We start from the raw sequence: 15504 nt of genomic DNA on the forward strand, positions 1-15504 counted from the left end.
TACTATTGTATTATTTATGACCAATAACAGGTGGAGATTTCACATAACTGACAGCTATAGGGTCAATCTAAATCTCTGTGGCAGTAGAAAAATAATTTGGACATCTCAGCTTGACCAGGTATGGGGATAATTTTAAGCAATTTCTGTATTAGTTATTCACTTGTTTGTAATTAAGCACAAATACATACAAGGGGCTATCTATCCTCTGCCAACCACAGGTATCAAAACTCAGTTTCTGGTGGTATAAGTCCAGAGGTATAAGAAAACAAGATTAACAGTTTCTTGTCATCACCCACATGCACTCAGTAGAGCGACATCAAACATCATTATTTATGTTAACTGTTTGAAATAATATGATGTGATGTTAAATGATCTTTAATTAGGAGAACTTCATACGTTTTAGCAAAATTGTGCTTCAAAGCTGGCAATGAGTAATAACATTCATCTACGTTATTCAGTTGAAAACATGTGCTAAAAACTGCTAATCTAGTTTATTTGGTCTAACCAATACTTGAATATCTACATGTTCTTTCTCCCTATAGATATGTCTCTAAGATAACTGTCTTCAATCTAAATGACAAAAAAAACTAAAAAGTGGTGGTTCACTTTTGCTCTTAGGTGAAGTTGTATTAATACTTTTAGACCAATAGTTCATGAAACTTTTTGCATAGGTGTGCATAAACATTTTGTTCAAAATTCAGCAAATTTTGTTGAACAACTTTGCACATGGCTCATATATATACTAAGTTTGAGACCTAATTATGGGTTGTAAAAATCTATTAATGAACAAAACTTGAAAAAAAATTCATAAAAGTTGAGTATGTTTCTCTATCAAATGAATTTTTGGTGCTTCTGGTGCAAAGAACACAAAAACAAACTTCAAACAAAAGTGGCAATTTTATATCTTCTCAATAAACTGTCTTGAAATTTGATACATGAAGTATGGGTCCAGTAGAACACATTTTTTGAAAATGTGTGATAGTTTGCATTACCACAGTTTGAGCTATAGGAAGGGTAAGGTTGCTAAACTATCATTTTCTTAATAGTACACAGTGCATTCTGTAAGTTGTTTTATTTGCACAGCACACTAACACATGGTTTGAATTTCACTCAAAGCTACACGAGGGTTACTTGCATTAGTTGTCACTAATTTAGCAGTGAAAGACTAAAATGAAGACAGCTAGTCATCACCACCCACCACAAACTCTTGGGTTACTCTTTTACCAATAAACAGGGGGACTGCCATCACATTATGAAGGGTGAGCACATTATATTATTGTTCTGATATTTGTGCATCTTTTAAAGGATAAAACCTGCCCTTGAAAAAATTCTATATCCATAAAAAACAAAAGCAAATTTAAAGTCTCCAAAATGTCAAGGATTGCCTGGAACTGTAGCCTCAGAACCCACCAGAGGAACACCACAGATCTGAATGTCTCCATTTCATCATGAATATAATCTACAACAGTTTCAACCGAGAGTGATCCCCACCTCTCCGATTGTTGTTTGATGCTAGATATCAGAGGTGGAATAGAAGATAATAATAATAATAAATAAAAATAATTATGATTTTTTTCTTTTCCCAATTAGCAAGCAAATTTATGGTAGGAATTCCCAGACTATTATTCTGATCATTCAGAATAACGGGAAATCTAAGACAGAGAAGCACTGACACAAGTGGAAAGTATCATAAGATAAATATCGCCAAGAGCAATCCAGTGCAGTTTAAAAGACTGGAGAATGCAAAAAAAAATTAAAAAATCAGACTAATGCTTAAATGGGCAAAGAAAGAAATTCTAGTGGTCAAGTAATAGCTATAAGTGGGTGCTTGTTTTGAAACTAATCAAAAGTAATAATGGATAGTTGGAATAATTTATAACAGTAACTATCAGAAACACTAACTCTTGTTAGTTGATTATTCTGTGTGTCACTACCTGATATAGTGACTACATGATCAAATGTATCATGCTCACAAGTAACAAATTATATTGATTAGTCAAGTTTATTATCATCCAGTTTTAAATACTATGATGCTAACTAAAATAAAATCTAGAAATGCACTCAGATTAATTAATCTTCTTTCTATCTTATTATGTTCTTGAGTTTTTTTTTTCAATATCTTAATTTGTGACAATTATAAAGAAAGTGAATGATTTTCAATGGCCCTTGGTTACTAACAAAAAGTTACTCAATTATTTCTTTTGCAAGCTCACCTTTTGTATCAAATTTAATTAAATTCAGGTAATTTATATTGCTCAAACATAAATGAGGATTGTTTGTAGTTAAGCACAAAGATGCACGACAGGCCATCTGTGTTCTGCCCAATACATGTATTGAAACCAGGTTTCTAGCATTGTAAGTCATCAGACATATTCCTATTCCACTGGAAAAAAAGGAGGGAGGCAACTGAGACGAGTGAAAACAATAGTTCTGCCTTTGGGCAGAGACAATAATTATGTCGACAGAATAATACTATTTCAAACTTTTTAATAAAATTAAAACAACAAGCTTTCCATGTCTGTGTAACTGCAAGTTGTGGTATTATGAAATGTATGTTTTCTTAAAATAATGATGCATAACCTTCTAAAAGGATTAAAAAAAAGTAATTCCTTTAATACTGCATAAATATCTTAAAACTTACAGATCAGTTGGAAAACTGATAAACAAAGTTGAACTCAAATGATTAAAGGTGAAAACTGAAGTAAATATACATAAAACCCACTCGAATAGTCACTTAATAGAAGTGCAATTTTTATAAAATCCAGTTATTGGTCAAACAATGAACCCTAGTATGAAGTAAGAAAGGGACAAAAGATTTAACTAATATCCAAGTTTTATAAAGTACATGCATCATGTGATACATCATTACATTTTTTATGTCTTTTAAGCCTTTTTTTATTATATATACCAATACTGTGCATATGTAATTAACAATGTTTAATACCTATAATACCATAACAATAAGTGATCAAAAAATGTCTATTAACTTTTCTATATTTTAAAATATCAATGTCTAAATAAGTAAAAACTTAACACCCCCACTCCTTCCAAAAAACACACCCAAAACAGTAAATTCTTTCAATACCTATCTGTGAAAACAAATGTTTGGACAGTTATACAAATGATAACAGCCAAAAAAATTACCAAATAAAAATATACAAATATTACAAAGTTATGAAAAATTAAGACACCATTTTTATATAGAACACCTTAGTAATACTCTCTTAATAATTCTGTTAACCCTTTCATGGCACTACTATATAACTTGTGGATATCAACTAATAAATGTCACTGGTACAATAATATATGCTGTAACTAGGATTTCTAAAGGTGCTTTCTCATAAACTGGTAAAATGTTGTTAAATATCAAGTGGCATTATTATGATTAAGTGATTTTACTAAAACTAAGTTACTTTTTGTCATAGTTACACCCTTGTACAAATTAACTGAAACAAGACAAAAAATTACATTTTTTTCAATTTTTTTGCATTTTATTTCTGAGAATCCAAAAATTACTCACAAATTAATACATGATATAACTGCCTTTATTTTTCAGAAGATCATTAATCCACTTTGGCATCGCATCCACGAGTTGACTGTAATCTTTACTAATTTTTGGATCGTGGTACCACACCTCAATTATGGCGTCAATTAGCTTATATTTCATAGTACAGTCTTTTCCCTGAAGACTTTCTTTACAAATTGCCCAAAAATTTTCAATAGGATTTAAGTCCTGAGAGTTTCCAGGCCAGTCCAGCACCTTTATTCCCGTTGTAGTCATAAAATTCTTCACAAGTTTGGACGTGTGGTATGGAGCCAGATCCATCTGGAAATCTCTTTTTTAATTCTGGAACAACTCTTCTCTGCAAGACTTCGATGTACTGTGGTCCTCGCATCATACCTTCTACTATATGTAAGCCTCCGGCCATAGTAGCTGAAACAGCCACAAAACATCTTCTTCAAGGTATGTTTTACGAACTGATTGATGTGAGATTCTCGAAGTTTCTCACCTGGAGATCTGCAAACATGCAGCTTCTTTGACCATGTACGAAGAAATGAGTCTCGTCACTGACTAACATCTTCCTCCATTGTTCTTGCATCCAGTTCTTGTATTTCAGACCCCACTGATACCGTTTTTTCTTCATTGAGTTAGTAATAAGTTGTTTTTTGACTGGTCTCCTTGCCCTTATAACGCAATTTTCAATGACGTAATATTCCTCAAAATTTCGTCATATTTCCCAAAAATATATCGACCGTACATGCAAAACACAGCTAATGATGCCTTCTGTGTGAAAAAATGACTATTAAAGGAAATCAGCAGGTCTAGCAAGCCTACACCGGCCATCATGCTGAAAATATTGTAAAATGACCATTTGTTTCAATTAATTTGCACAAGGGTGTATTGAAAACTAATTGTTAACAAATCAAGTTCAAGGTGATTTTCATTTCAAATACACAAATACTCTTCTTCATTTAATACCTTTCATGTTTCATTTACATATTCTCTTACATACCTCTTAAAAGAATGTCAAAAGTTTTTAACGTAGATGTTTGTTTATATTTTTTTGCTCTACCATATCCCTAAATTTAGCTACAATACAGCAAAATAATTAGAATCATATATACCCCTTTTAATTTTTTTTACAATATCTTTAAAGATTTTCCTTTTGTTAAACTCATAATTTTAGATCTTTTCCTTTTCACATAGCTAATTTTTAATGTTTTATTTTCCTTTAACACTAACTTATTATACAGCTTGACACAAGTTTACAGAGCCCTCAAAGTATATTACAGTTTTTTTGGGAGGCATGTGCAACCATTCAGTGAAATTTTCATTCAGTTTGTAATAATATAAGCCTTGATAACAGATGCAAATTGTGATATATATTTTTAAAATGTTTAACTCTTTCAATTATGCATGTTAAAACATATCTAATACATAATTAACTAAAATATAATACAGCTTAAACTGTATCTCTAACTATAACATATTTATATAAGAAACAACTGCAGATGTTAGAGGTTTTATTAAACAGTCCAAAATACTATAGTCAGTAATATGTATTTTTGTGACAACAACTGCATCTCAGTTTCAAAATAACCATTGTTAAATTTGGCATAAAATTAACACTTTCTAATGGCTATACAAATGGGTATGTAACATCTACACACAGGCTACAAAGCTCAAACAAACATGTAAAAAATGGGTGTGGCAGCTGTCAGGGGTTGAAAAAATGTATTACTTGTTTCAACTGTATTCATTCAGTGAACTTTGAAACATGTAAGTCAAAAAGTTATGAAAGTATCCTATTGTCAATGTGTATATCTACTCCACAACCTTTGTATTAATGAAGAAAGAGCCACAGGACAACATATCTGAAATTCTAAGTAGATTTTTTAAAGTTTTTTTTTAAATAAAGGACTTGAAACTTTGACAAAATAAACCTTTGAATCATAACATACATTATAATATTAATTTAATTTCACATGAATACATTTATAGTAACAGTGTAAAATTACATTTTGAATGTAACACAGTGACTTGTGCAGAAAAGTGTTTACATAGCTCCTCCTGTGAAAGGGTTCAACTCTATAAAAATTTATCAACTGAACATTTTTGTACAACAGCTTTAGTAATAAGATATGTCATAAGCAAAAACACCAAATTTAAATCTATCAGAACAAAGCTTCAATTCAATGAACACATCCAGAAGTTTATAACAACTTAATGGTTATCAAATATTGCCAGAAAATTCATAAACTAAAAAAAAGTCCACATTAATTCAAGAAGCCACTGATAAACTAACAACAATAAAGATTTTAAACAAAACAGGAAACACAAAGTAGGTTTTATGTTTAAATTATTATTTTTTCTTTTTTTGAAGGTTTCTGAAATATCGACAAACATTTTTCATTTCTTTGTATACAAGTGGAACATAACTTTGATATTTGTAACAAGGTATAAACAGCGTGAAATTCTATAACTGCTTGTTTAGTGCATAAGTTTTCTTTCACTGACCAGTTTTTGAAGAAATCATTTTCACTGATTTGTATTCTTGCATTCACGAGAAAGTCTGAACATAATTTTTATAGAATAACTTGGAATAAACTCTAATACTATGCATATGATCTAAAGTCCATTTAAAACATATACAATATAAGTTGATATGAAAAGCACTTACTTTATCAACAATTCTTAAGTTGCTTTGTTTCACTGGAAAGTTGGATTTGAACATTGATCTTGTAGTATAATCATAGCCCTAAAGAGCTGTCCATGTATTTTTGGATCAAAGGGATTCAAACTATGAACCCTTGAATTCACAGTCAAGCTACACTAACTTCTACACCATGCCCAGTCAACTTAAAGAGACAGTGAGGATAACCAAGATTCATACTACTTTGCCACAATAATTTTCTTATTTCTAATTTTGCTTACCTTCCTTTTGAAGGACCAAGGAAAATATTACAATTGATACAATCGTCCACAGTTACTGTGCTGACGTGGTCAAAGACATAGATGTTACAGTTCTATGAGGGAGAAATGTACATGTTTATTGGTCTGAATAGTTAAATTATTGAATTGAAAAAAAATAAAATATTTCACTGTCTTTGTAAATCTGAAGGCCTCTAAAAATATTCATTCAGACCTTAAAAACCTGATTTAACATATTGTAAGTGTTTTTGTTATTTTATAAAATCTTGTATAATAAACAAAGCATTTAAAGCAATATCATACATTTTTCCTACCTAAACTTCCCTACTTAATATACTAAAGTAATTGAAACATAATTGCATTTAAACAAATCAAAGTTTCTCTATTAATATTTGGTTATAATGAGTTTGAATTTATGGTTTAATCTTTTCAATTACTGAAAAATACCACCTTTGCTGATATTAATATTTATGGAACACTATAACTTGTTGCACTGTGGCAGTGTTTGCTTTTTTGTTACATATATTTAAACCCAATTTTCTTTATACATTATTACTTTATAACAAGTTCCAAGATCACATAGAATGCCATCAATATAGCGAACTTCATTTAGCCTGTCAACAGTCTTGCTAAAACGTCTAAGCTTAGGCATACTTATTACTGTGTAACAAGTTTCAAGATCACATAGAATGTCAACAGTATAACAAACTTCATTTAGCCTGTCAACAGTCTTGCTAAAACTTCTAAGCTTAGGCATACATTATTACTGTGTAACAAGTTTCAAGATCACATAAAATGCCAACAGTATAACGAACTTCATTTAGCCTGTTAACAATCTTGCTAAAACCTCTAAGCTTAGGCATGCACTACATACTTTTTGAGCTGGTTTACTTTAACTGATAATGTTTCACAAGTTTCTGTGTTAAAAATTTCTTAGGCATTAAAATCCATAGAAAGTGATACTACACCACGGATGAAATCACAGGAACTTCCACAGTTATGGTAATATTGCTTTCCCTATAGTTCAATCTCACCTGAATTATAACCATTTTAACATAAATAATGCTTATAAACAATGTATTAGAAATGAAACCTTAAATAATTACTTCAAATTTCCATCTTTGCTTTTTTCAATCCAACAGTCAAAGCTCCAACATGTACACCTGCCTTGTATGTTTTTAGAGAATTTATTTTTTGCAGCAGGAACAACATTTTAAGAATTGTGAAATTTACAATATTTTCCTAAAATTTAAGTGTAAACAAAACATCTGCATCAGTATTGCCACCTTAATGTGATGACTCTAACTACTCGATGGGAAACAAGTACAATAAATTTTAAGCCCTTGTAATGAAAAATCTTTGCTGATGTATTCATGCTTCTCTTGCAATTTGGCAAGTTGACCTTGTTGGGCTTGATAAGAAATGGCCTGCCATCATATCTAAAAGATTAATTCACTTTCATATAAAGTCTTCCACTAGACTTAGGATCAGCTGTCAGCTATAGAACTAATTTCACAAACTTAGCAATAAAATGATAAATATCTGTGGCAGTCAGAATGCTTCAGTTAAAGTTTGTTAAATACAGAATCCCTAAACAACAAGGTCACTTCTGCACACTCTTGCAATGTTAATAACCATTTATTGTAACAGAAGAATAATCGGTGATAGTTCGACAGACAATTGTTATAGTGAGGCAAGACTTTTGCATCATTAGTATTAACTTTACTTGCTAAGTATTCTTCTATGATCTTCAAGCATTAAGATAAATCTTTAAAAAATCATTATAATCAAATGGCCTAATTAATAAAATACAACAGTATACTTGCTAAATCACTAGAATTTATACACACTACTTTTAAGGGAAAAAGGTTGGTCATAAATATGCATTTACTATTTATTTGGATTTCAACTTGCAGAGGATGGATCATTACTAAACAATCCTCTAAATATATAAAGACTAAAATTTCAAATAATTAAATTGTTTCTCTTAAACTCGTACAAATAATGCAAAAACTTAATGCAAACTTAACAGACCTATCATACTTGTGCTTTTAATAGAATTTCAGAACTCTGAATTTTGCAAATGACACTGACATCGCCTTAATATTATTAACTTCTGATCTAATCAAGTTACCTAAACAGATGAAAACTGAAAATCAATTGAGTAGTGAACACAGCTATTTTAATATACTGCACACACATCCTTAGTTATAACAATCAGTGAGCATTGTTTCATCAGATAATCACCCATTCTATCAACAGCATTTTGGGCAGTAATCCCAGTAATATCCCATGAAGTTCAGCCAACTTATGAAATTGAAGTTAGAGAATATAGAAAAAAGGCAAAGAAGAATGTATAACAATATGTTAGTCATACCATATCTGTCCTACTGATGAGGCCTCACACCTAATATCTAGACTCATAAGTTAGCCTTACATCTACATTCTGTGCTAATAATAAGGTGTTTCTCATCTTTTCAAAATAAAAGTATCTTTATTTTAATGCTTTTCAAGGTGTAATACTGAATCTCAAAATTACAGTATATAATAGGCTTAGGTTCTTTTCAATGCTGTTATAAATAATTTGTTGCACTTTACTATTAGTAATTTCATATTGTCATTCACTACACATAGAATTGGGAATGAACCATTCAAGTTTTCTTTTTCAATGTAAGCTATGCACATAATCTGAATATTTTGCAAAGTGAATGTGAAAGAGAGGAAATCCAAAGCATCATAGATTAAGCTTACCACACAATTTTGTATTATGAATTGTTCTCCATTTACTGTATTTGGTAACCTTCCAGCAGTTTCATCCTTCAAGTTTTCTATGGTAAAATCTTTTGGATTCAGTTTTTTCTTATTATCCCTGGAATATGAAATATAATTTACCTCAAATAAATGATAACATAATGAGATAACAACGAACGTATGCTACAGCCAGAAGTAAGTTTGTACATTTGGTAGTTGAAAGAAAACAAAGTGTATTAGTAATTAATTCAGTTGATGGTAGTTTTTTAACTCACTGTTTAAATTTTGAACAGAAAAAGCTATAATCCTCTTCAAATATAAGCAGAGTATAAACACTTACTTAAGAAAAGCAACAGATGGTGTTTATGCTAAGTGCCAAATATCCAGCCAAATAACAAATATTCACTCTCTGAATAACTGACAGATTTATTTTAACAAACAGATTCATTGATTTCATGGAACATACAAGCAAATAATATAGTAAGATTGAAATTTTAAAAAATGTAAACAAATTACAGACTAAATAGGATATAGTATCAGTACTTTAACAGAGACTAATATGATATTTCCAAGTGAATATTCATATTGTAGTTAACTCTCACTAGTGTTGACAGTGTCAATGCTTCGGAAAGTTTCAACCAGCAGTACATCTGCAAAATTCAGTAAATGACACATTTTAAAACCTGTCATGCAGCACAAATACCAAAGTTAGTTGACAGTACCTAACAGTTGTGTGGAGAATGATAGAATTATAACTTTTATACCAACAAACTATCAATAAAAAAATGAATTACTTCTTGATTTTAAAGTGAAGTTCCAACTGAATAGCATATTAACTTTGCTTGAAGGCAAGGGAAAATAGCTTCTCCTAACTCAATATACAATCATCTCAACTATAAGCATGTTCTAGAATAGGAGCGTAGTTCCTGGGAGGATGAGGGGTATACATCCCCCTTTCATTTTAGGTGGGGGGTATGGTGCATACAATCATCCCCCCTACAGTTTGGTATGTTGAATTGTTTTATTGCATCACAGGCCTGCAAACTGTGTGTTTGTTCTTGTGATTATCGTGTTCTTTCCAATCAAATTACATAATTAGGCCTAGATGTAGGCTTTTTCAATAGCTGTGCTTCTAAGCTTAAGGATCTAAGCGATAGTTCATAAGTATCAGTCAGTAGGCCTAAGTATACATGCAAGTATCGTGGCAATAAGATTACTCTGTGACTGCATGTTTGCAGCTTTCAGGTTCACATAATCAGAGATCACCAATTTGCAAATTGAATAGTCCACATAAATGGTTGCAAAAATCATCCCCCCCACTGGGTGTAAAAAATCTACACCCCTGTCTAGAATACAATAATTTGTCACAACCTTCAAAACCTACTGTATTCAGTTGTTATGATGAAAGTGGGGCCTCAAACTCCAGGGTTTTTTACCAAACAACGTATCACACACGAACATTATCGAAGAAAGAATGAAGAAACTACGAGAATTAATTATCAACCTGTTGAAGAATTATATTTTATAACTGGTAAAACATTGGAGTTAGATAACCAATCATATTAATTCACTGCTGATGAAAGGTTTATTTATTTTTAATAAACAGGGTATGAAATTTTTATTACCAAATGCCCAAGAATAACAAGTTTTCTTTAATATCAAAACAAAAAACTGGCATCAACCAGTATCAAAAATGGTAAAATTATATTTATTTTAATTTTCCCTATCCAACAATTGTGTTTGACTTGATTTCAATTTCTCACTTAGTGATGTAGTATCACTGTTTACACAGTTACATATAATGATTTCATTCCAATTTTTAATAGTATTCACCAGACAGTGTTAGATAAATCTAGCAAAAACACTGATCTCTGATACTAAAAAGTTTTTAAAAACATATTACTTGTCTTATCCATAAACAAACTTTAATGTTTCATTGTGTTCACTGTTAAATAAAATCATAAATCATGTTTTACTTTTTTTTTTTTTTTTTTTTGAAATGGGAAGTGGTCAGTAGATTTTTAAAGCGTAAGCATACATTATTCTAGGATGTTGTCACTCAGCCAATAGTTTTTTTTCTCAAAAAATCCACACCTATCAAATAGCAGCCACAAGAGGATGCAACAGTTGAGCCTTTTTTTTTCTGCAAACACTAATAGAACCTGTTTTTCAGAAATACAGTAAGAAACATTAATGTTCGGCAACAGGAGATTTTATTCTTATCAGAGATTCATCCAAATAATACCAATGAGTTTGAGAATGACTACCTGGCACATGAACTTTAGTAAGTTATCATCCTCTATGTATTCCAGAAACAGGGAAGAAGCAAAGATGATGGCAAAGGAGTTGTTTTAGCTGATCAGTAGTGAAAAAACAGCTAGAAGAAACAGACGCAATGATACCTCAAGTTAAAATCTCATAATTCCATTAGAACACAGGAACCCACAGCAAGTTACTGAATGAAGAAAAAGAACTTGACACAAGGGTAGCTAAATCATTCAAGACACTGAAGTAGTAGTCATACAACTATTAAAACATAGGATATATTTATAGACATACAAATTATAACACAGTCTATTTAGGAATTTCTGTCTTTTGCTCAATTTTTCACCAAGGATGTCTCCCACTGGCACAGCTGTAAGTCTATGGATTTCCAATGCTAAAATCAGGGGTTCAATTCCCCTTGGAGAGCTCAGCAGATGGCCCAATTTAGTTCTGCTATAAGAAAAACACACACATTCACCTAGAAAGACACAATTTTTAGTTTTTCTGGTGTTAAAATTCTTGGAATTGTGTGGTTGAAACATGTTGCATTCACCCACACATGTTGGCCTTTTTAATTGGTTACTTATTAGAGCTTCCACTTCCAACTACTTGTAATAAGCTTTAGATTATACTCTTCATGGTAAATAATAATGACATTTCAATTTACCAGCTGTTGATTAAATATTAATATCTGGCCACATTAAATAATCAGCAAAAATGACAAGCAAGTTGAATAGTGAATACTAACTAAATATCCATTAAAACCCTATATAATTAATATTTACAAATACATTTCTATCACCAAATAATATTAAAAACACAATCTGCAGTAATCACAGGAAAATACTCAAAACAGATGCATAATTGTGAAAACAAAGAGTTTTTAATGATTCATTTTAATTTTATCATACATAGATATCATATATATACATTTTTTTTTTAATTTATATTTCTCTTTATTGCTATTGTCAAATGGTCCTACTGAAAGATTGATATAATAACTTTTGACTTAACTAGCAAACTTTCAATAAGGGTGTGTGATTAATCAACTCCACAATTATTTTGGTGTGTACAGCATCAATACAGAAAACTGTTAGTGCAATCAAACTGCATAATCACAGTGCAAATTAATAACCGTTATCTTTTAGTTATACACGTATGATAATCAAAAATATGGATGTCACAACTCTGCATGTACTTGAATATTTCATGTCTTGAAGATGATTTATTTATATAAACAAAATTAAACTCACCAGGAATAAGACTTATTTGTATCATTTTCTTTTTCCTTATTGGCCAGACGAGACTTTGACTGAAGGCAACCCATTGGGCGTTAACTGGTATTAAATTGTAAGCAGCTGTAGATTTAAAAATAAATTATTGGTGAATAACAAAAGGGTTAAAGATTTGCAAAAACACTTGGTTTCAAAAACTTTTAGTGTAAAATATACAGTACGAGCTATTACATAAGTATGAAGTGTCTTTGGACTTTAATATTTTTAAGTTTACCTTCATGGTAACACTAAAGAACTGGATATTGGATCTCTGATGTATCAATTATAGATTACAAATGCACTGGAGAGAAAGAAAGAGTCAAATAGTTGCTAATAATGTATTAAATAGAATTTTGTACATTATTTAGTCATTTCACAAAACAGATGATTTCAATCAACTGAAGGACTCACTATTACTTTGTTCACTCTTAACATAAAAAATACAAATGTTCAAATATGCTAGCACTCAAGATCAGCTAAGTGAATGTGCACAAAAAGTTCAAAAATTACCTAACTATGATAAAAAACTGTATTTGTTAGTCACATGATCATGTATATAAAACTTTCAAGTTCATGCTTCCAGTAAAAATAAATTAGAAAATCTACACATAATAAATCTTTACATCTATTTACTCACTATTTTCATAAACATCTAACAGATTTTTTTTCCTCAAGTGGATCTAAAGATATGCATTATCACATCACATGGAAGTAACTAATGTTAAATGTTTCTTTACCTGAAGATCATGGCTACTTCTGCACATACAGTAACATGTAGAGGATATTAAAATGACAAAGGGTCATTATCAAAAGAAGGTTACTTTTCAAGCATCACAAGGCAAGACATTTCTTGTAGAAGGTAAGGGTTATAAACATTTGTATGTAAAAACTCATGAAATTTTGCATAGTAACACTTAATAGTGTTTTGCTATTATTTTGTTTTTACTGTAAAGTCCTACAAAATGCTATATCCCATTAATTTTAAAGCTGAAATCCTTTTTTTCTTTCCCAATAACTTGCAGCAAGCAAGCAAGGTTTGTAATCAGATATCTTTTTCTAGTTGTTGGTTATTTTTGTGAGAAAGAGAGAGAAAGAAAAAAAGAACTCTTTTGTAGCAAAAAGCCACTGCCTTGAGCACACTCAATCAACACTTGTACGTGTAACTGACCAGCTAAATAACAACAAATCAAAATTACTGAAAATACAACACCCGTCTGACTGCCACATGTCCAAGTTTGAAAAAATATGCTACTAAAAGTGACTGTTGTTGAATAAACGTATTGTATATCACTAATGTTGGAAGGAGTTGCAAAGTGTGGGTTGCTTGGCTAGACATGGAGATTTTACAACGAGATTGAAAGTATAAGGAGCTCAATCTATAAGGGGTCAAAGGGCATACTCCCCCAAAGAAAATTAATAATAATAATATAATCTGATTTAAATTTTAATTCAGTACATTGTTTGAGGTGTATATGTGCGTTTTTTTTGTTTTTTTTTTGGGGGGCAGATTACCAGGTTCTTTGTATTTCGAAGGTGATATTCCTACAGACTAGTTTATTCAACTGTCGTAACTGTTCAATTGTAGGTAGTTAATGCATCAGCTTTTAATCATTTTCAGTAGTTTAGCTATGCTCGGAACACTGGAGTTTGGAAATTCAAATTTACTTTGTTAATTCAAAACGAACGCATGAGCACAGTACTTATCTAAACTCAACACAATTCGGTACATATTACATCAATTCGAAATTAACAAGTTGTAAAATACATTCTAATGAAACAAAACATAATATGCATTTTAAAATACCTGGGCACTTATATTTTTAATAAAACAACGAGCATTACGTCTTTCCATCGAACGAATATATATTTATAGTATTCACTTCACCCGTCCACCAGAGGCCAGTTACTAAAGTCACTCATGGCTATGTATTTTATGTGTGTGTCTATGTACGTATATAAATATATATACAAAATTATTTTAAAATGTTAATACAGATCTTAAAAAAGCGAAAAAAAGGCAGGTAGCTTAAAGTGAAAATGCAATCGCCAAAAAAGTAAACAAACAAGCTTAAGGTTGACAATTTAGTGTTGGCATTCTTTTTTCGATCTACAAACCTCTATTTTGACTCCTTGCCTAAAACCTGTAATATTTAGGAGAATAAAAGCCCGCCAGTGGCTCAGTGGTATGTCTGCGGACTTACAATGATATAAACCGGGTTTCGATACCCCGATTGGTCAGTGTATATATAGCCTATTGTGTAGCTTTGTGCTTCATTCAAAACAAGAATAATAAAAATTAAAATTTGTAGGTTAAGGAAATAGTGTCAACATTAAATCTCAAACTTTAAGGTTGTTTGTTTACGGGCCCGGCATGGCCAAGCGCGTAAGGTGTGCGACTCGTAATCCGAGGGTCGCGGGTTCGTGCCCGCGTCGTACTAAACATGCTCGCCCTCCCAGCCGTGGGGGTGTATAATGTTACGCTCAATCCCACTATTCGTTGGTAAAAGAGTAGCCCAAGAGTTGGTGGTGGGTGGTGATGACTAGTTGCCTTCCCTCTAGTCTTACACTACTAAATTAGGGACGGCTAGCACAGATAGGCCTCGAGTAGCTTTGTGCGAAATTCCAAAACCAAACCTTGTTTGTTTACTTTTTTGTAATCGCATTTTCACTTTAAGCTATCTTCTTTCTGTAATTTTTTTGAAAATCCATGATCCCTCCTTTTAAATGAACGAAATTTAATAATCTTGTTTCTTGAATTTGTTTTTAATATCACGGACATAA

The 15504-nt window shown here is 31.2% G+C and overlaps 1 protein-coding gene across 2 annotated transcripts in view; it reads right to left on the bottom strand.

The window, feature by feature from the left end:
* LOC143245118 (protein XRP2-like) overlaps positions 1-14680 on the bottom strand; it is a 45217-nt gene extending 30537 nt beyond the window's left edge. Inside the window, exons 1-4 of one of the 2 annotated variants that reach the window (XM_076491017.1) lie at positions 14528-14680; positions 12703-12807; positions 9185-9302; positions 6437-6528 (exon numbers count right to left, since the gene is read on the bottom strand). In XM_076491017.1, the coding sequence (XP_076347132.1) occupies positions 6437-6528; positions 9185-9302; positions 12703-12776 (284 nt within the window). In that variant the 5' untranslated portion in view covers positions 12777-12807; positions 14528-14680. The remainder of the gene's footprint in view (positions 1-6436; positions 6529-9184; positions 9303-12702; positions 12808-14527) is intronic. The other variant, XM_076491018.1, reaches the window with a different exon arrangement.
* Between the last annotated feature and the right edge of the window lie 824 nt (positions 14681-15504).

This window comes from Tachypleus tridentatus, chromosome 2 (genome assembly GCF_004210375.1).
Source record: "Tachypleus tridentatus isolate NWPU-2018 chromosome 2, ASM421037v1, whole genome shotgun sequence".
Lineage (NCBI taxonomy): Eukaryota > Metazoa > Arthropoda > Merostomata > Xiphosura > Limulidae > Tachypleus > Tachypleus tridentatus.